This window comes from Mobula hypostoma, chromosome 19 (assembly GCF_963921235.1).
Source record: "Mobula hypostoma chromosome 19, sMobHyp1.1, whole genome shotgun sequence".
Taxonomy (NCBI): Eukaryota; Metazoa; Chordata; class Chondrichthyes; order Myliobatiformes; family Myliobatidae; genus Mobula; species Mobula hypostoma.
In genome coordinates this window covers 14486891-14508619 of record NC_086115.1, presented here as the reverse complement: position 1 = coordinate 14508619, position 21729 = coordinate 14486891, and the positions used below count along the sequence as shown (strand labels likewise).

Here is a 21729-nt window from a genome sequence, read left to right as displayed (position 1 = left end):
TTTCTAAATCTGGCGGGAGCAAAGGATGTTGGGAATTGCAAAGATGAGGCGCCATGGGAGGGGTGTGGGACAGGTGCAAAAGTTTGGGTACCCCTGGTCAAAATTTCTGTTACTGTGAATAGCTGAGCGAGTAAAACATGAACTGATTTCCAAAAGGCATAAAGTTAAAGATGACACATTTCTTTAATATCTTAAACAAGAAAACTTTTTTATTTCCATCTTTTACAGTTTCAAAATAACAAAAAAGGAAAAGGGCCTGAAGCAAAAGTTTGGGCACCCTGCATGGCAGTCCTTTGTAACGTCCCCTTTGGCAAATATCAAAGCTTGTAAATGCTTTTTGTAGCCAGCTAAGAGTCTTCCAATTCTTGTTTGGGGGATTTTCGCCCATTCTTCCTTGCAAAAGGCTTCTAGTTCTGTGAGATTCTTGGGCTGTCTTACATGCACTGCTCTTTTGAGGTCAATGCACAGATTCTCGATCATGTTTAGGCCACTGTGAGGGCCATGACAAAACCTTCAGCTTGCACCTCTTGAGGTAGTCCATTGTGGATTTTGAGGTGTGTTTAGGATCATTATCCTGTTGTAGAAGTCATCCTCTTTTCATCTTTGGCTTTTTTACAGACGGTGTGATGTTTGTTTCCAGAATTTGTTGGTATTTAATTGAATTCATTCTTCCCTCTACCAGTGAAATGTTCCCCGTGCCATTGGCTGCAACACAAGCCCAAAGCATGATCGATCCACCCCCGTGCTAACAGTTGGAGAGGTGTTCTTTTCATGAAATTCTGCACCCTTTTTTCTCCAAACATACCTTTGTTCATTGCGGCCAAAAAGTTCTATTCAAAAGGTTCAAAGGAACATCTAAACAAGCCTGATGTATTTTGGAAACAAGTCCTGAGGACTGATGAAGTTAAAATAAAACTCAGAATTTTATTTTAACAGTCACAGAATCTCACAGTCCCCTGACCTAAACATCATCAAGAATTTGTGCATAGACCTCAAAAGAGCAGTGCATGTAAGACAGCCCAAGAATCTCACAGAACTAGAAGCCTTTTGCAAGGGAGAATGGGCAGAAATCCCCCAAACAAGAATTGAAAGACTCTTAGCTGGCTACAGAAAGCGTTTACAAGCTGTGATACTTGCCAAAGGGGGTGTTACTAAGTACTGCCATGCAGGGTGCCCAAACTTTTGCTTCAGGCCCTTTTCCTTTTATGTTGTTTTGAAACTGTAAAAGATGGAAATAAAGAAGTTTTCTTGCTTAAAATATTAAAGAAATGTGTCATCTTTAACTTCATGCCTTTTGGAAATCAGTTCATCTTTTACTCGCTTAGCTATTCACAGTAACAGAAATTTTGACCGGGGTACCCAAACTTTTGCATGCCACTATATATATATCTGATCTGATCTGATGCATTGCAATTCCCATACCAGACCATATTAAGGGAGAGGAGAAGATGGCGGCACCACGCAGCGCGCGCGGCCACTCCAAGATGATATCGTATGTGTTAACTAGGGGCCGTGCACAATCCTGATTTGATGGAGACAGACGTGAGAAGCACGGAGGAACATCTGGAGAAACTTCTGAAATGCCCGCTTCGCTGTCACTGCTACTGTGCGATCGAGAACCTCCGGAGGGGAAGGCCCCAAATCCTCGCTTTGCCTATTTCCTGTTGCCGGGGCCGGGGTCAAAGCACTTGGCAGAGATGGTGCTCGGTGCTCGGTGTCGGAGGCTCCAAGTTTTCGGACGGACTCAAGAGTCGGCTGTGGTCGGGTGCTTCCAGCATGCTGCATCGGCAAGTTTGCGGCGCTGGAAGCTCATGGCAGGAAGAGTTTTCTTTCTTCCTTCTACCATCTGCGTAAGATGATGGGACTTTCGAGAGGCCTTGAGACTTTTTTTTTACTGTGCCCATGCTTTGTTCTTCATCAAATTACGGTATTGCTTTGCACTGTTGTAACTATATGCTAATAATTGCGTAGTTTTTGTCAGTTTTTCAGTTGGTTTGTCTTGTGTTTCTGTGACATCATTCTGGAGGAACATTGTATCATTTCGTAATGCATACATTACTAAATGACAATAAAAGAGGACTGCATGTCCTCATAATCTAATTATTCTGACTTCTGCCCTCTTCCCTTCCTGTCCTGATGAAGGGTCTCCTCTTGAAATATCAGCTATTTATTCCTCTCCATCAATGTTGCCTAGCTTTCTGGGTTTCTCCTGGATTTCATGTGTGTAGTTCAAGACCTCCAGCATCTTCAGAATCTCATGTTCATTCACATGTTCCTGGTAGACTTAATGTACCTGTTCTCTCCTTGAACCCACTTCCACCCACAATCAATTGACATTGACATTCTGAAAGTTTTAAACATAATTATTTCAGCACATTCTTTGTAGTTATTTTTGACTTAGCTGGCCATTATTCTTTGCCATTTCACTTTACGCAAGAGTTGATATATGCCGCGTTTGAATTCACAATCTGTCAGACTGTTCATATATTAGAGTCACACGGCACAGAAACAGGCCCTTCGGCCCAACTGGTCCATGCCAGCCAAGACTCCCATCTGAGCTGGTCCCACTTGCCCATACTTCACCTATATCCTTCTATGATTGTACCTTACAGTAATTTGGTTTCTTACACTGTGCTGTTGCTGCAAAACAGCAAATTTCACGACATTTGTCAGCGATAATAAACCTGATTCTGATTTTCATTAGCAACGTTTGATAGGTAGTTGGACGAGTACATGGATAGGAAAGGTGTATTTATTTCTTTTAAGTTATTGAGAGATGCAGCACAGTCCCAAGGAGTTTACCACTTCTTTGTTCTCTACATCCCTTGCTTAGTGTTCAGGCTGAGACTGTTACACCTATCATCTCCCAGCTTCTCACTTCATCTCCCTTTTAACTCACCTGTCTCACCTATCACCTCCCAGCTTCTCACTTCATCCCCCCCGCCCTTACCTGGTCTCACCTATCACATACCAGCTTCTCAATTCCTTCCCCCCCTTACCTGGTCTCACCTATCACCTCTAAATTTGTACTCTTTCCCATCCACCCTCTTCAAGCTTAAGTTCAACAGAGTGACACCCTCTCCCTACCTTGTCAGGAAAGACTTAATCATACAAGAGTAAGAAATCTTCCACAAAGATTAAAATCTTTTGGCCTGAATAGGACATTCTAAAATTTACTATGAGTGTATGTCTATATAGTAGTTGTATCTCTCTCTCTCTCTTTATTTATATATATATACACACACTGAGATGCATTCTAGTTCTATAATGAGTTGGAGTTTATAACCAAGAAGAAAGGAGTGATGTGTATTTAATATTTCAGTAATATTTTGGTCTTATAAATATGTATGTCATTTGATTGAGCATTCTTTCTTGTTTTGCATAATTCATTATGGGTTATATGTAAAAGTAAATGAATGGCAAATGTCATTGGACCACCATGTCGTAAGTGCATACTTCAATAAAATAAAATAAAATGAATGTTCGTGTTCTCCCGGGCTTCCATTCTTTTTTCTTTCGAATAGCTTTATGTTTTCAAGTTACAAAAACTAACAGTGTTATCAAATGGTGCAGGAGCGGGGAGCTGGGTGCATAGTAAAGCAAGTCACAATTCAGGCCTTAATCGGTAGAGGGTAGAGGCAGAGACTCTAATGGAGAGAAGATGGTTGCTCACCTCTTTGTGGACTGTGGGTTTGTGAAGAGGGTGTGGAGAAAGATGCAAGACCCTGTGCCACAGTTCATCCCAAGCAGTGGATTCTCTTTTCCCAGGGTCACCCACAGAAGCAGACATCAAGTGTCGGCTTGGTGAAAGACACCCTCTGGTCTACCGGCTCGGGGAGATGTCCGTGGAGGAATGCTGCCAACTGGACCTTCTAGGTTGTGGGAATGCATGCTGAAGGATGCACTGAAGCTCAGTGCAGTCACTACAAGGGCTCAGCGGGGAGGGACCGTTGTGTCAAGTACTGGAGAGGGAGGGGCCAGGTTGGGTGAGGAAGACCCTCAATTATTGTAGTGCCGTACCACCACAGGGGTCCACATGAGTGGCACCAGTGCTATTAGTTTTAAGGGATGTAATAGAACACTACTGAACAGATTGGCTGTGGATATAAGTGCTATGTGGAGGTTAGTTTACCTGTCCGTCAAAAGGTGCTTCCATCGTGCCGGTCATCGATTGGCCCATGTGAAGGATGCAGCAGCTTTTTCCCATTGGTTGCCTTGTCTCCATGGCACCAGTGTCTGGTTCAGGCCCCTCAGACAATTTACAGTAACCCAATTAACCTACCAACAGGTAGGTCTTTGGGATATGGGAGGAAACTGGAGCACCTGGAGAAAACCCACTCGGTCACGGGGAGTACATACAAACTTCTTACAGACAGCAGCGGGAAGAGAACCCAGGTCACTGGTACTGTAAAGCGCAGCACTAACCACTAGGTTGCCAAATGGTTGAAGAGAAGTAGTTATTTGTGAACCTGGTGGTTTGGAACTTCACATGTCTGGGCCTGGGATGCTGAGGGGCCGCCTGATAGAAGCCTATAAAATGACGAGAGGCAGTCAGGTAGATAGTCACAATCTTTTTCCCAGGATGAAAATGTCACAAATACCAGAGGATATGCATTTAATGTAAGAGGGGGAATATCCAAAGAAGATATGCAAAAAAGATGTTTTTTTAACACAGAGTGGTGGGTGCTTGGAACAGGGTGCCAGGGAGAGTGTTAGAGGCAGATTCAATAGTGGTGCATAAAAGGTTGTTAGACAGAATCATGAATATGGAGCGAATGGAGTGATATGGATCATGTACAGAATGAGATTAGCTTAATTTGGTGTTGTTTTCAGCACAGACATTGTTGGCCAATGGGCTTGTTCCAGTGTTGTACTGTTTCGGGTTCTGCGTTCCGTGTTTCATGTTCTGTGTTCTAAAAGATTACTGCAATGTATCCGAAAGTGTAACTCATGTGTGAAGTTGCTTTTGATTGTCCGTTTCCATCATGTTGGCCTCCCGCACACTGGATCATTGGTTAGTTTGGGTTACATAGCCTGTGGAAGCATTCACAGTTCCTAAAGCCTTGGGTGTGGTGTCGTTGTCACCCTGCTTACTGTGAGGTTTCACTACCACTGTTGCTCGGATGACCTCCCTGTCTCACCTCTCTCCTCTGTCCCCCAGGCGGCCGTGGCGTGGCAGTTGGGCCTATCGTCAGCTCCCACCACTCCGACATCTTCTGCGATAACGAGAATGGACCCAACTTCCTGTTCAAGAACAACGGAGACGGCACCTTCACAGACATTGCGGCAGAGGCCGGTGAGTGGAGGCCAAACAGGCCGTGTTTATGTGGAGGTTCATGGGGTCCAAGCAATGCTCCAGCAACTAATGACCACGCTTCCTCTGACAGAGAAAGCCATGGCATCAAATCCCTTGTGCACGTGGGGCAGCACGGTAGGACAGCAGTTGCTTTACAGTGCCAGTGATGTTTGGGGTTTGATTTCCGCCACTGTCTGTAAGGAGTTTATACGTTCTCCCTGTGAACACATGGGTTCCACCCACGTGCACCGGTTGCCTTCCACTTTGCAAAGATGTATGGGTTAGGGTTAGTAAGACGTTGCATGATACGTTAGTGGCAGAAGCATAGCGACACTTGTGGGCTGCCCCCCTGTTGAATCTTCAGATTGCTGGTCGTTGATGCAAACGAAGCATTTTCGATATTTCAATGTACGTGTGACATAAAGCTAATCTTTAAGCCTTTCTCACTGGAAGCAGGTTTGCTCAGTGCAGTCACCCTTGCTGTTTGTGTAATTTTGCTCTGCTAACCTGGCTACCCAATTTCATACATTAAACTGCAGCGTACACATCCAGTTGGTTGCAAAGACCTTTGGAATGTCCTGAAAGCAGAAAGTATGGTTTGTCTCAGGAAAGACCAATGTGTAGCCAATGAACTTCTGAAGTGCAGTCGTCGGTAGAGCAAGAAATGCTGGCGAATGAGGAACTCCTTTGCTTGTTTCACAGTGAATCACAGTGATGTGCTGCGGGCAGCTTACAGAACTTCTAAATATACTTTCTTTGAACTACTCTCTCTGAAATTTGTAGCCTGTAACTTCACTTTAAGTAATGTACTTTTGAACTGTCTGAAAGAAATTGTGATTTAATAATCTTCTGAAGGACTCGACGGACGAGCTGTCAAGCGGATGAAGGTACATCACTACAGCTGAAAGAGAGGGAGGACGGGAAGGCTCCAAGCCGGTCTAACACAAAAGAGAATGAAACTTCCTTTACCCAGTATCTTGTTAACAAGTGTACAGCTGCTGGAAAACAAGAATGAGGACCCCGGGGCAAGATTTCTGATTTGGAGGGAAATGAGGAATTGCTGTGTTCTCTGTTTCACAAAGACATGGCTCACTCTTGTTCTACTGACATATAATATCTAAAGATTTAACATTGAACATTCTACTTACCAAGACAGTTCTCCGTGATCCTGGCTGCAGATTACATACCACCAAAGTCTGATGCTAAGCAGGTACTTGATGTATTGAATATTGCCATCAGCAATCAAGAAACAGTCTAACTCAACACTTTTCAAATCTTTGTTGGGAACTTCAATAAGGCTTGTTTTGAAAAAATCTCTGTCCAGTTATGACCTGCAGCACCAGGAGTCCCAAAACCCTCAACCACTGCTATACTCATCATCATCAGGTGCCGTGCCCAGTTTGAGTTTTGACTGCCATGGCCCACACACTCCTGTTTCGGGTCAAGTGGATCAATTCATTGGTATTCATTTCCAGTTCTCTGGCTGCTGTTTCCACCATCATTTGTCTTTGTCTTCCTCTTGCTTTCTTCCCTTCAATCTTTCCCATAATTACCGTGCATTCTAAATCCTCTTTCTTAATCACATGTCCAATGAAGTTACGTTGCCTTTTCATGACCTTCCTCTTGCTTTCTTCCCTTCAATCTTTCCCATAATTACAGTGCATTCTAAATCCTCTTTCCTAATCACATGTCCAATGAAGTTACGTTGCCTTTTCATGATCTCATACATTCCTTCTCTTTTTGTGTTTGCTCTGTTCATGCCATCCTCGTTAGATATTCCTTTCATCCATGATATTCTTTGCATCCTCCTCAAAAACCACAGCTCTGCTGCTACAATTTGTTTCCTCATGTTACTAGATATTGTCCAACACTCTGAGGCGGGTTGTCATGCCTAGTTTAGTGTTGGTCAGTATACTCTTCATTCTTGTAAAGGTGTCTTTTGCCATCCCTGTTCTTCTTTTGATGTGCAAATCGCACCTGCCATCTGATGTCACCCAGCTTCCTAAGTAGCAAAAGTTCTGTACTTGTTTTATGTCTTCCCCATTTATTCTCAGCCTGCAGATAGGATTCTCCTTTTTGGATATTGCCATACATTCTGTCTTTTTGCAATTGATAGATAGACCCTTTTTGCACTTTCTTCAACAATTATATCAATTAAGTTTTGTAGTTCTTCCTCCATACTTGCAATTAACACAGTGTTATCTGCATATCTGAAATTATTGATGTTTTCACCACCAACTTTGATTCCCAAGATGTCTCTTATTTTTTGTAATATTGTTTCACTATACACATTAAATAAATCAGGGAGAAAACACACCCTTGTTTAAGGCCTCTCTTGATTTTCATAAACTGACTCACTTCTCCATCTATTCTTACAGCGGCAGTTTCTTCCCAGTACAGATTTCTGATTAGGTGGAGGTCTTTCGAATCCAGATCTAGAGTTTTCTGTAATATTTCAAATAAATTATTGTGCTTCACTTTATCAAATGTTTTTGTGTAGTCGATAAAACAAACAAATCTTTTTGGACTTGAATAGCTCATTCTGATAGTATCCTTAACATCAATATTGCGTTTCTTGTACTTTTGTCTTTCACAAAACCACATTGTTCTTTACCTATTTCAACTTGTATCTTACTTTTAGCTTTTGTCATCAAAATTCTTAGAAGTATCTTGGTGATATGACTCATTAAACTTATGGTCCTACGTAATTCACATTCTATTGCTCCAGGTTTCTTAGGAAGAGTGATACTGATTTTTTCATCTCTTCTGATATTATTCCAGTCTCATAAATGTCATTGATTAAATCAGTAAGTTTTTCAATTCCATAATCATCAGGAGTGATAATTTGTTCTATTACTAATTCATCAGGACCTGCTGCCTTTCCTTTCTTCATCTTATTTATTGCACTACGAACTTCAAATTTTAAAATACTTGGACCTTCAATGTTTTTCTTAATTTCTGGTTTTTCGTCTTGATTGTCTTCAAACAATTCCTGAATATACTCAGTCCATCTGTTCATAATCTCACCTTTTCCCATGATAATGGTACCGTCCTTTGCTTTCAAACATCCACCTGAAGAACAGAGGAGCTTTTTACCAGCGATATTCTTGATTTGTTGACGTAACTTTTTTGGATCAGTAATAGGGATTCTTTCTATTTGCTCACATTCCTGGTTTAACCATTCTTCTTTGGCTTTTTGACATAAGCTTTTAACTTTTTTATCTAAGGACTTATATCCTATAGGATTTGCTTTCTTCCGTCTCCTTTCTTCCATTAGATTTTTGATTTCATCTGTCATCCATTTATTCTTTTATTGCACCTGGATATGTTTTGCATTGAGTCACTGAGTTTCTAAATCTTTGGTTTATAGTAATAAAGTCAATTTGATTTCTGGTGTTATCACCTGGACTTTTCCAGGTCCACAGGCGTCTTGGATGGTTTTTAAAGTAGGTATTCATAATGACCTGATTATTCATCTTACACCATTCTATCCATTTCTCACCTCTTTCATTAATTTCCCCCAGTCCAAATTTATCCTATGGTATTTCCATAACAGTTGTTATGGGGGATTTCAACATGCAGGTAAACTGGAAGAATCAGGTTGGTACTGGACCCCAAGAAAGGGAGTTTGTGGAGAGCCTCCGAGATGGATTCTTAGAACAGCTTGTACTGGAGCCTACCAGGGAGAAGGCAATTCTAGATTTAGTGTTGTGCAATGAACCGGATTTGATCAGGCACCTTGAGGTAAATGAGCCATTAGGACGGAGTGACCGTAATTGTAGATTAAATTTTAATCTACAAATTGAGAGGGAGAAGGGAAAGTCGGAAGTGTCAGTATTACAGTTGAACAAAGGGGACTATGGACCCATGAGGGAGGAGCTGGTCAAAGTTCACTGGAACAATACCCTAGCAGGGATGACAGTGGAACAACAATGGTAGGTATTTCTGGGAATAATGCAGAAGGTGCAGGATCAGTTCATCCCAAGGAGGAAGAAAGATCCTAAGGGGAGTAAGGGGAGACCATGGCTGACAAGGGAAGTAAAGGACAGTATAAAGATAAAAGAGAAGAAGTATAACATAGCAAAGATGAGTGGGAAGCCGGAGGATTGGAAAATTTTTAAAGAGCAACAGAAGATAACTAAAAAGGTAATACGCAGAGAAAAAATGAGGTATGAAGGTAAACTAGCCAAGAATATAAAGGAGGATAGTAAAGGCTTCTTTAGGTATGTGAAAAGGAAAAAAAAATAGTTAAGACCAAAATTGGGCCCTTGAAGACAGAAAAGGGTGAATTTATTATGAGGAAACAAGGAAATGGCAGAGGGGTTGAACAGATACTTTTGATCTGTCTTCACTAGGGGAGACACAAACAATCTCCCAGATATAACAGTGGCCAAAGGACCTAGGGTAATGGATGAACTGAAGGAAATTTATATAAGGCAGGAAATAGTGTTGGATAGATTGTTGGGTCTGAAGGCTGATAAGTCCCTGGGACCTGATGGTCTGCATCCCAGGGTACTTAAGGAGGTGGCTTTAGAAATCGTGGATGCATTGGTAATCATTTTCCAATGTTCTATAGATTCAGGATCAGTTCCTGTGGATTGGAGGGTGGCTAATGTTGTCCCACTTTTCAAGAAAGGAGGGAGAGAGAAAACAGGCAATTATAAAATATGAAATTACTACATATTTGGATGGCAGTAACAGGATAGGTCCAAGTCTGCATGGATTTACGAAGGGGAAATCATGCTTGACTAATCTTCTGGAATTTTTTGAGGATGTAACTATGAAAATGGACATGGGAAAGCCAGTGGATGTAGAATATCTGGACTTTCAGAAAGCCTTTGATAAAGTCCCACATAGGAGAATAGTGGGCAAAATTAGGGCACATGGTATTGGGGGCAGAGTACTGACATGGATTGAAAATTGGCTGGCTGACAGGAAACAAAGAGTAGCGATTAACGGGTCCCTTTCAGAATGGTAGGCTGTGACCAGTGGGGTACCGCAGGGTTCAGTGCTGGGACCTCAGCTGTTTACAATGTACATTAATGATTTAGATGAAGGGATTAAAAGTAACATTAGCAAATTTGCAGCTGACACAAAGCTGGGTGGCAGTGTGAAATGTGAGGAGGATGTTATGAGAATGCAGGGTGACTTGGACAGGTTGGGTGAGTGGGCAGATGCAGTTTAATGTGGATAAATGTGAAGTTATCCACTTTGGTGGTAAGAACAGGAAGATAGATTATTATCTAAATGGAGTCAAGTTAGGAAAAGAGGAAGTACAATGAGATCTAGGTGTTCTCATACATCAGTCAATGAAAGTAAGCATGCAAATACAGCAGACAGTGAAGAAAGCTAATGGCATGCTGGCCTTCATAACAAGGGAAATTGAGTATAGGAGCAAAGAGGTCCTTCTGCAGCTATACAGGGCCCCGGTGAGACCACACCTGGAGTACTGTGTGCAGTTTTGGTCTTCAAATTTGAGGAAGGACATTCTTGCTATTGAGGTAGTGCAGCGTAGGTTCACAAAGTTAATTCCCGGGATGGAGGGACTGTCATATGTTGAAAGATTGGAGCGACTGGGCTTGTATACACTGGAATTTAGAAGGATGAGAGGGGATCTGATTGAAACATATAAGATAATTAAGAGATTGGACACGCTGGTGGCAGGAAGCATGTTCCCGCTGATGGGTGAGTCCAGAACCAGAGGCCACAGTTTAAGAACAAGGGGTAGGCCATTTAGAATGGAGTTGAGGAAAAACTTTTTCACCCAGAGAGTGGTGGATACGTGGAATGCTCTGCCCCAGAAGGCAGTGGAGGCCAAGTCTCTGGATGTTTTCAAGAAAGACAAGTGACGGAAGTCTGTGTAGGGGAGCACTTTGGTTCCAGTGATCATAACACCATTGGTTTCAACTTGATCATGGACAAGGATAGATCTGGTCCTAGGGTTGAGGTTCTTAACTGGAAGAAGGCCAAATTTGAAGAAATGAGAAAGGATCTAAAAAGCGTGGATTGGGACAGGTTGTTCTCTGGCAAGGATGTGATCGGTAGGTGGGAAGCCTTCAAAGGAGAAATTTTGAGTGTGCAGAATTTGTATGTTCCTGTCAGGATTAAGGGCAAAGTGAATAGGAATAAGGAACCTTGGTTCTCAAGGGATATTGCAACTCTGATAAAGAAGAAGAGAGAGTTGTATGACATGTATAGGAAACGGGGAGTAAATAAGGTGCTTGAGGAGTATAAGAAGTGCAAGAAAATACTTAAGAAAGAAATCAGGAGTGCTAAAAGAAGACATGAGGTTGCCTTGGCAGTCAAAGTGAAGGATAATCCAAAGAGCTTTTACAGGTATATTAAGAGCAAAAGGATTGTAAGGGATAAAATTGGTCCTCTTGAAGATCAGAGTGGTCGCCTATGTGCAGAACCAAAGGAAATGGGGGAGATCTTAAATAGCTTTTTTGCATCTGTATTTACTAAGGAAACTGGCATGAAGTCTATGGAATTAGGGGAAACAAGTAGTGAGATCATGGAAACTGTACAGATCGAAAAGGAGGAGGTGCTTGCTGTCTTGAGGAAAATTAAAGTGGATAAATCCCCGGGACCTGACAGAGTGTTCCCTCGGACCTTGAAGGAGACTAGTGTTGAAATTGCAGGGGCCCTGGCAGAAATATTTAAAATGTCGCTGTCTATAGGTGAGGTGCCGGAGGATTGGAGAGTGGCTCATGTTGTTCCGTTGTTTAAAAAAGGATCGAAAAGTAATCTGGGAAATTATAGACCAGTAAGTTTAACGTCGGTAGTAGGTAAGTTATTGGAGGGAGTACTAAGAGACAAAATCTACAAGCATTTGGATAGATAGGGACTTATTAGGGAGAGTCAACATGGCTTTGTGCGTGGCAGGTCATGTTTGACCAATCTATTGGAGTTTTTTGAGGAGGTTACCAGGAAAGTGGATGAAGGGAAGGCAGTGGATATTGTCTACAAGGACTTCAGTAAGGCCTTTGACAAGGTCCCGCATGGGAGGTTAGTTAGGAAAATTCAGTCGCTAGGTATACATGGGGAGGTGGTAAATTGGATCAGACATTGGCTCAATGGAAGAAGCCAAAGAGTGGTAGTAGAGAATTGCTTCTCCGAGTGGAGGCCTGTGACTAGTGGTGTGCCACAGGGATCAGTGCTGGGTCCATTGTTATTTGTCATCTATATCAATAATCTGGATGATAATGTGGTAAATTGGATCAGCAAATTTGCTGATGATACAAAGATTGGAGGTGTAGTAGACAGCGAGGAAGGTTTTCAGAGCCTGCAGAGCGACTTGGACCAGCTGGAAAAATGGGCTGAAAAATGGTAGATGGAGTTTAATGCAGACAAGTGTGAGGTATTGCACGTTGGAAGGACAAACCAAGGTAGAACATACAGGGTTAATGGTAAGGCACTGAGGAGTGCAGTGGAACAGAGGGATCTGGGAATACCTAAAAGTGGCGTCACAGGTAGATAGGGTCGTAAAGAGAGCTTTTGGTACATTGGCCTTTATTAATCGAAGTATTGAGTATAAGAGCTGGAATGTTATGATGAGGTTGTATAAGGCATTGGTGAGGCCGAATCTGGAGTATTGTGTTCAGTTTTGCTCACCAAATTACAGGAAGGATATAAATAAGGTTGAAAGAGTGCAGAGAAGGTTTACAAGGATGTTGCCAGGACTTGAGTAACTCAGTTACAGAGGAAGGTTGAATAGGTTAGGACTTTATTCCCTGGAGTGTAGAAGAATGAGGGGAGATTTGATAAAGGTATATAAAATTATGATGGGTATAGATAGAGTGAATGCAAGCAGGCTTTTTCCACTGAGGCAAGGGGAGAAAAAAAAAAACGGAGGACATGGGTTAAGGGTGAGGGGGGAAAAGTTTAAAGGGAACATTAGGGGGGGCTTCTTCACACAGAGAGTGGTGGGAGTATGGAATGAGCTACCAGACAAGGTGGTAAATGCGGCTTCTTTTTTAACATTTAAGAATAAATTGGACAGATACATGGATGGGAGGTGTATGGAGGGATATGGTCTGTGCGCAGGTCGGTGGGACTAGGCAGAAAATGGTTCGGCACAGCCAAGAAGGGCCAAAAGGCCTGTTTCTGTGCTGTAGTTTCTATGGTTTCTATGGTTTCTAAGAGATGGATAGAGCTCTTAAAGATAGCGGAATCAAAGGCTATGGGGATAAGGCAGGAACTGGATACTGATTGTGGATGATCTGCCATGATCACAGTGAATGGCAGTGCTGGCTCGAAGGGCCGAATGGCCTACTCCTGCACCTATTGTCTATTTCCATCAGCACCTTGTTCTACTTCAGCATTTAGCTCTCCCATAACAATAACAATATCTTGAGATTTGCATCCATTCTTTGCTTGTTCAAGCTCTTCACAGAATTTATCTATATCCTCATTTGTTCCATCTGTTGTTGGTGCACTCTTTCTGATATTGCCCAATGTCCTAACACACTTTTTGCCATGTTTTCATCCATAAGAATTCCTACTCCATTAATATGGGATGTTCCACAAGAATAAATTAATGTTTTATTTCTATTCTGAAATGTATATTAAGTGCTATACTACCATACAGAATTCCTACCCTTCTATCCCTAAACTGCATTTCAGGAAATCTGATCACTTGGCTGTCCTCCTCTTACCCGCATACAGGTACAGGCTGAAATGCAAAGCTCCAGACACAAGGACATTAAGAGGTGGTGACAGAAGGCAGAGGAACAGCTATGTGATTCCTTCGAGCCAACCAAAAGCCCTGGATGGACCATGAGAATCACAATCTGCTGGGGGCCAGATCTGTGGCGTTCAGGTCTGGTGACCAAGTAAGGTACAAGAGGTCCAGGTACAATCTCCAGAAAACCATCTTACATGAAAAGTGGCAATTTTGCACCAAACTTGAATCACTGAAGGATCCTCGACAGCTGTGTGCAGGGCTTGAGTGCTATTCCCTCATACAAAGTGAAACCAGGTGACTTAGATGACAACAGGGCTTCAATGCCTTTTATGCTTGCTTTGACAGTGAAAACATGGAGTCACCTTCACAACAGTCACAGTCCTCGATGACCATGTAATTTCAGTCTCTGAAGCAAACATGAGGGCATCCTTCATGAGGGTGAACCCACAGAAAGCATCCGGCCCAGATGGGACACCTAGCCGAGTACTAAAGACCTGCGCTGATCAACTGACTGGAGTGTTCACTGAGACCTTTAACCTCTTACTTTGGCAGTCTGAAGTACCCATCTTCTTCAAGCAGACTCCAATTATACTGAGGCCTAAGAAAAAGGTGGTTACCTGCGTCAATAACTGTCACCCAGTAGCACGTACAGTACATCCACTGTGATGAAGTGCTTTGAGAGGTTGGGAATGAAACATATCAACTACAGCCTGAGAAGCAACTTGGATCTCCTCCAATTTACCTACCATCACAACAGGTCAGCAGCAAATGCATTTTCACTGGCTCTTCGCTCAGCCTTGGAACATCTGGACAGTGAAGATGCTTATATTGGGATGCTCTTCATTGATTACAACTCAGTATTCAACATTATCATCCCCTCAAATCTAATCAATAAGCCCCAAGACCTTGGTCTCAATACCTCCTTGTACAACTGGATCCTCAATTTCCTCACTTGCAGACTCCAATCACTTCGAATTGAGAACATCTCCTCCACGAACTCTATCAGCATAGTTGCTTCACAAGGCTGTGTGCTTAGCCCGCTACTCTACTTGCTTTATACTTACGACCGTGAGTTCGTTCAAGTTCAAATTCAACTTTAATTGTCTTTGACCCATACATGAATACCCATGAATACGACCAAATGAAACAGTGTGCAAAACACAGTACCAACAGTCATACACAGCAGAAGGCACATGTAACACATATAAGAAAGAAGCAAACTAGTCACACACAAAAAATATATACAGTATAAATCCCTGGTCCATGAATGTTGCAGTTCTCTGCAGTCAAAGGCAACATATCTGGTCTTCTGCCGAGTGAACACTGGAGGGCAGCACTGAGTCTAGCCTACAAGACGTGCCACACCATCTCTGGCACTCCAGTAGAGCATACCAACTCTAACACCTCTCTTCTGGATGGCTGTGAACAAGCGACACTACAGCTTGAGGCCTGGTCCTTGCTGCAACTCGAGTTCTTGCAGCTTCCCTGCTGCCCAGTAAACAAGTGAATTGGACTTGCAGCATTCCACATTAACAACGTCCAGCAGCATGTTGCGATCACAAGGAAAGCGCTGATGGAGACGATCCCTCGCTGTTAGACTGCACGCCTCCTTCGCGCACCCACTCCGACACCTCTCTGAAGCAGACAGCAGCACGATCCTTAGATTTCTCCGCCAACAAACAACTCGCTGATGGGGTAGTCCTGCAGTACGTTAAGTTCTTAATGCCCAGCCAGATCTTGCATTCATAGGAAAAAAAAACCATGTAAAGAAGACAAAACCACCTTTGGTTGGTAAAAGACACGGCATATTTAAATTTGCTGATGACAACAAAGGTGGTCACGAACCAGCATCTTGGAGGGAGATTGGAAATCTGGCTCAGGGGTGTCACAACAACCTCTCACCCACTGTCAGCAGCTGATTGTTGACTTCTGGAGGAGCAAACAGGAGATCCATGAGTCCGCATTCATTAAGAGATCAGAGGTGGAGAGGGTCAGCAACTTTAAATTTCTCAGTGTCGTCATTTCAGAGGACCTGTCCTAGGTCCAACATGTAAGTGTCATTACAAAGAAAGCACGCCATGGCTCTACTTTCATGGAAGTTTGTGAAGATTCAGCATATCTGAAACTTTGACAAACTTCTCTCGATGCGTGGTGGAGAGTTTGTTGACATGTTGCATCACAGCCCGATATGGAAACACCAATGCCCTTGGACTGAAAAGCCCACAAAAAGTAGTGGATAGGACTCCGTCCATCACGGGTAAAGCCCTCCCCACCTTTGAACAGATCTACATGGAGCACTGTCACATGAAGCATTATCCATCGTCAAGGACCTCCACCACCCAGGACATGCTCTGTTCTTGCTGCTGCCATCAAGAAGAAGCTACAAGAACCTCAGGACCTACACCACCAGGTTCAGGAACTGTTATTGTCCCACAACTGTCAGGCTCTTGAACCAAAGGGGATAACTTCACTCGTCCCATCAAAGAAATGTTCCCACAAACTATGGACTCATTTCAAGTGCTCGTTATCTCTTGTTTTTGATATTTATTATTATTAATATTTTTATATTTTCTCAATTTGTTGTCTTTTCCTCTGGGAGAGTGGCGGTGGGGGGGGGGGAAGGAAGGCTTCATTTTGGAGTGTAGTGTGAATGTGGCAGATATCAGTTTTAAACATGGAAGCTGAGGGGATAATTTGCTCCTCAACTAACAAGATGTTAGCTGAGAGGTAAACTTTGCACACAGAGCATGGAGGAGGCAGGAATAGTAACAACATTTATTACGTAACGGAACAGGGATATGGAATTGGTGCGAGTAGGATTGGTATAGACAGGCATGATGGTCAGCAAAGACACAGTGGCCTGTTTCTATGACAACATTTAAAAGGTACTAGGACAGGTACAGGGATAGGAGAGGTTTAGAGAGATATGGGTGAAACACAGGCAAACAGGACGAGCTTGGATGAGTATCATGGTTGGCATGGACCAGTTGGGTTGAAGGGCCTGTTTCTGAGCTCTCTAAGTCTATGACTCTATTGTGTCAAGCGGTCTTTTGTGTCAAGTGTCCGGACTATGGGCTATCTCATGAGGAGATCCTGATACTGAACTCAGTTTAGTTTGCAAAACTGTATTGAATGTGAGAATTATTTAGAGATACAGTACAGTAACTTCTTCCAACCTGATCCGACAAAACCACGCTGCCCAATTACACCCATGTGACCAAGTAACCCCTCCGGCTTTGGAATGTGGAAGGAATCCAGAGCACCAAGAGGAAACCCATGCAGTCATGGGGAGAACATACAAACTCCTACCAGACAGTGGTGGAATTGAACAGCAATTGATTGTTAGACGGTAATACCGTTACACTAACCACTACACTACTGTTTCCCTGGGAAAGGGTTGTTAGGATATGGGTCAAATGGGACTAGTTTGGATGGAATCTTAGTCGGCGTGGACCAGTTCGGCCAAAGAGCCTGGTTCTGTACTGAATAACACTACTACTCTAGAGGGTCAAAGGGTCTTCCGTGTCAGAGTCCAGATCACCTGCTTTCTTATCAGGACATCCTGAGACAGATGTCAATTTTGTTTGCAAAACTTGTTTAAGTATGAGAGAGATGATATAAGTGCAAGCTGTTTTAATTGTAAAGTGACTGGCACCTAGCAATTAGTTGTCTGTGCATGGCTACATTTGAGAGTGATTCATTACCCAGTATTTCCTCAGCCCAAGTTTCAAGTGCACACAGTGTGATTAGTGTCCCTTCCCCACCAGGTGGACAAGCGATCTGAACCTCTGCGATGCCTTTGGTTATGTCTTGCAGCCAGAGGCCGCCCCTCACATCTGTCTGCCATAACTTGTACAGATATTAATTGGAAGAACGTTCTCAGGCACCTCGTTAATGTTGAAATCTCATTGCCGATCAACCTCCGTCATTCTGTGTCCCCCAGGGACACTGTGTGTGTCAGTCATTTCAGGTACTTGGGGCAAGGAAAGATGTTGTGTGGGCCAGAGACAGGACAGCATCGCACACACTCCCAATGTCACTGGGGTGGGTGGGTGTGGTGGCCATTAGTTGGGGCTGGGGAGCAGAGGAATGTAACTGTAGATAGAGGCAGCAGAAGCTGTCATCCTTCTGCAGTTGTGTCGGCATCTGACATGAATCTGATCTCAGGGAACGTTCTTACCCAACTGACAATGGCAGGAGGGCGTTGATATGCAGGGAGTATTATTTATAAAGCTGAACTCAAGTGTGGTGAGTGGGAATTGAATCTGCTATTGTCAGCATTGGATCTGGCGACATAAAGCTCAAAGTAAATTTATAACCAAACTACATATACAACCCTACATATACTGCTATAGACAACCCTGAGATTCATTTTCTTGTGGGCATTCACAGTAAATACAAGAAACACAATTGAGTCAGTGAAAAACCACATCCAACAGGACGGGCAAACAATCAACATCCAAAGAACAAACTGTGCAAATACAAAAATGAAAAAAGAAACAATATTAATAATAATAAATACCGAGAACATCAGATAAAGGGTACTTGAAAGTAAGTCCATAGGTCGTGGAGACAGTTCAGTGATAGAGTAACTGAAAGTGAATGAAGTTATCCCCTTTGGTTCAAGGGCCTGATGATTGAGGGGTATTAACTGTTCCTGGTGGTGCAGGTCCTGAGGCTCCTGTATCTTCTTCCTGATGGCAGCAGCAAGAAGAGAGCATGGCCTGGATAGTGGGGGTCCTTGATAATGGATGCTTTTTCCCTATGACAGCGCTCCCTGTAGACATGCTTAGCAGTGGGGAGAGCTTTACCTGTGATGGACTGGGCTGTATCCATTACTTTTTGTAGGCTTTTCAGTTCAAGGGCATTGGTGTTTCCAAACCAGACTTTAATGCAACTAGTCAATGTACTCTCCAGCACACATCTATAGAAGTTTGTCAAAGTTTCAGATGACATGCCAATACTTCATGATCTTCTAAGGAAGAGGCACTGCTGTTCTTCTTAATAGCATATATGTGCTGGGGCCAGGACAGATCCTCTGAAATGAAAATGCTGAGGAATTTAAAGTTCTGATCCTTGGTGAGAACTGGCTTACGATCCTCCAGTTTTGTCCTCCTGAAGTCTATAATCAGCTCCTTGGTCATGCTGACATTGAGTGAGAGGTTGTTGTTGTGGCCCCACTCAGCAGATTTTCAGTCTCCCTCCTGTAAAGGTCATTGCCTGTGTTTTGGCCAACGACAGTGGCGTCATCAGCAAGTTTACATATGGCATTGGAGCTGTGCTTCGCCTCATAGTCACAAGTACAAAGTGAGTAGAGCAGGGGGCTAAGCACACAGCCTTGTGGTGCACCTGTGCAAATGGAATGATGGATATCGTGGGGGAGTCTAGGACCAGAGGTCACAGCCTTAGAATAAGGACATCCCGTTAGAGCAGAGATGAGGAGGACTTTCTCTACCCATAGGCTGGTGAATCTTTGAAATTCATCGCCATAGATAGCTGTGGAAGCCATTCGATTTTCACTGGACTTTGTGCCAATACCTTGGTATATTTGCTTTTAAATCATCTGATATAATACAGCAGGTAATCAGCTCCCCACCTCCCTCTTCAACCCTACATCACCTCCACCTGTCACTAGCTTCTGTCACTATTTCTACTCTCCCTTCCTCCTCCTGCCTATCACCCTGCACTCCTCACTGAGATCCACCAGTGCCTGCCAGCTCTTGATACAATCTTCCCTTCACACCACTGTCTCTCCCCTACCTTTCCATTCAAGTGAAGGGTTACAACCCAAAACTCAACTGTTCATTTTCGTCGACAGATGATGCTTGACCTGCTGAGTTCTCCCAGCATCCGGTGTGTTGCTGCAGGTTCCAGGCTCTTGTGCCTCCCTTTCCTTTGTGTTAACAGAATTAGATTTCTTGCAGCAGCCCTCCTGTGGATTGCAGACTTCACAGAATAAAAAAGAAAACAGTTCAGTCTCCCCTTCGTTCCTGGGAGACACACGAGACAGCATATGTTGGAATCTGGAGCAACACACAATCTCATTACCCTCTCCTCCAACCACATCAGTCCCTCTCTCAAGTGAGCTATCCCTTTCCCTCATTATCCTCTCACCCTCATTGCCCCCTCCCTCACCCTCATCTCCTTCATCATCGTCTCCCTCTGCCTCATTACCCTCACACTCAACAAAGCCCCCTCATGCTCATTAACCCCTCCCTGACCCTCATCACCCTTCCTCAAGCCCTCCCACTCATCACTCTTTCCCATATCTCCCCCCACCAAACCCTCCCTCACCCTCATTAACCCCTCCCTCAAACTCATCAACTCTGTCATCCTCATTACCCTCACCCTTATTACCCCTTCACTCACCCTCACCACCCACTCTCTCCCTCATCACCGTCACCTCCTCTCTCACCCTTATTACCTTCTCCCTCTTTCATAAGCTCCTCCATCATTCTGATAACCCTCTCTGACCTTCATCTCCCTTTCCCTCATCAACCCTTCCCTCACCCTCAGGTCCCTCACTCATCCTCTCCCGAGCTTCATCACCCCGTCTACTCACATCCGCCTTCCCCTCCCCTCATTCCCAGTTTCAACTATCACCCCCTTCCCCTTCTCCCCACCCACCACATCCTTGTCACCCTCTCTCCCACCCCATCCTTTTGATCACTCCCAGCAGGACAGGAGAGCCAGACACAATCATAAACATGGAGCAAAGTACAGAGGACTCCGACACGTTGGCAAGCACCATGCAGATGGGACCCCCACGTCCTCCCATACTGACGACAGACCAGGCCCCCGCCCGTCCACCCGGTACTAATTATCCCTCTTGCGCCGCAACCTTTGACGGACAGGTTTATGTACCAATCAGCCACGGGAGATTTCACACAGCTGCCGAATGAACTTCCTGCCCTGCTCTTTAATCACATTTCAACACTTCATTAATTGCCATCTGTTGCTGCCTCATCTCTGAAACCTCTGGGAACATATCCTTTCATTCTGGTCAAGAACTCTCTAATTCCACCCCCCCCCACCCCACCCCACTGTGAAGAGCAGCTCGGCACGTAATTAGAATGATGAAGGAAGGGAGATTAATAAATTCTCTACACGCAGCGTTTAGGGAGGATTCCTGAACTAGAAGACAAACCCCATGGCAGGACCTCACTACGGCTCTCTGTATGTTAACTCGATCCATAGTGTTGTTTGCAGATCATTAATTTCTGGGACTTTCAGCTGACAAGTGACTTTCTTGTATTGAACTGAGACGGTGACCTTAAGCAGCTGCAGACATTACGGGGGCAGTTCACGCAGAGAGTGGTAGGTGCCTCGACTGTATGGTCAGGGAGTTGGAATTGGTTTATTATTGTCACATGTGCCAAGATACAGTGAAAAGCTTGTCTTGTTCATACAGATCAAATCATTACTCCGTGCATCAAAGTTGTACAAGGTAACATTATGCAGACAATGATTCGCCTGGTTGTGTTCCTGGGTGTTCATGTACGCATGAATATCAATTGAACTTGAACTAGAACAAAAGTGTTAGTTACAGAGGAGGTGCAGTGCAGGTATATAGTAACCAGCAAGTCCATAATAAGCTAGATTATAAGGTCTAGGGTCCATTTTGTTGTACTAGGGGACTGTTCGATAGTCTGATGCACACAAGAAATGTTAAATTAGTACACACAAGAGAGTCTATGGGTGCTGGAAACCTGGAGCGACCACACACAAAATGCTTGAGGAACTCGGT

The 21729-nt window shown here is 43.7% G+C and overlaps 1 protein-coding gene across 3 annotated transcripts in view; it reads left to right on the top strand.

Moving 5' to 3' along the window:
• The window catches only part of crtac1b (cartilage acidic protein 1b), a 313163-nt gene that overhangs the window by 162181 nt on the left and 129253 nt on the right, over positions 1-21729 (top strand). For all 3 annotated transcript variants that reach the window (XM_063071392.1, XM_063071393.1, XM_063071391.1), the window contains exon 6: positions 5162-5296. In XM_063071392.1, the coding sequence (XP_062927462.1) occupies positions 5162-5296 (135 nt within the window). The remainder of the gene's footprint in view (positions 1-5161; positions 5297-21729) is intronic.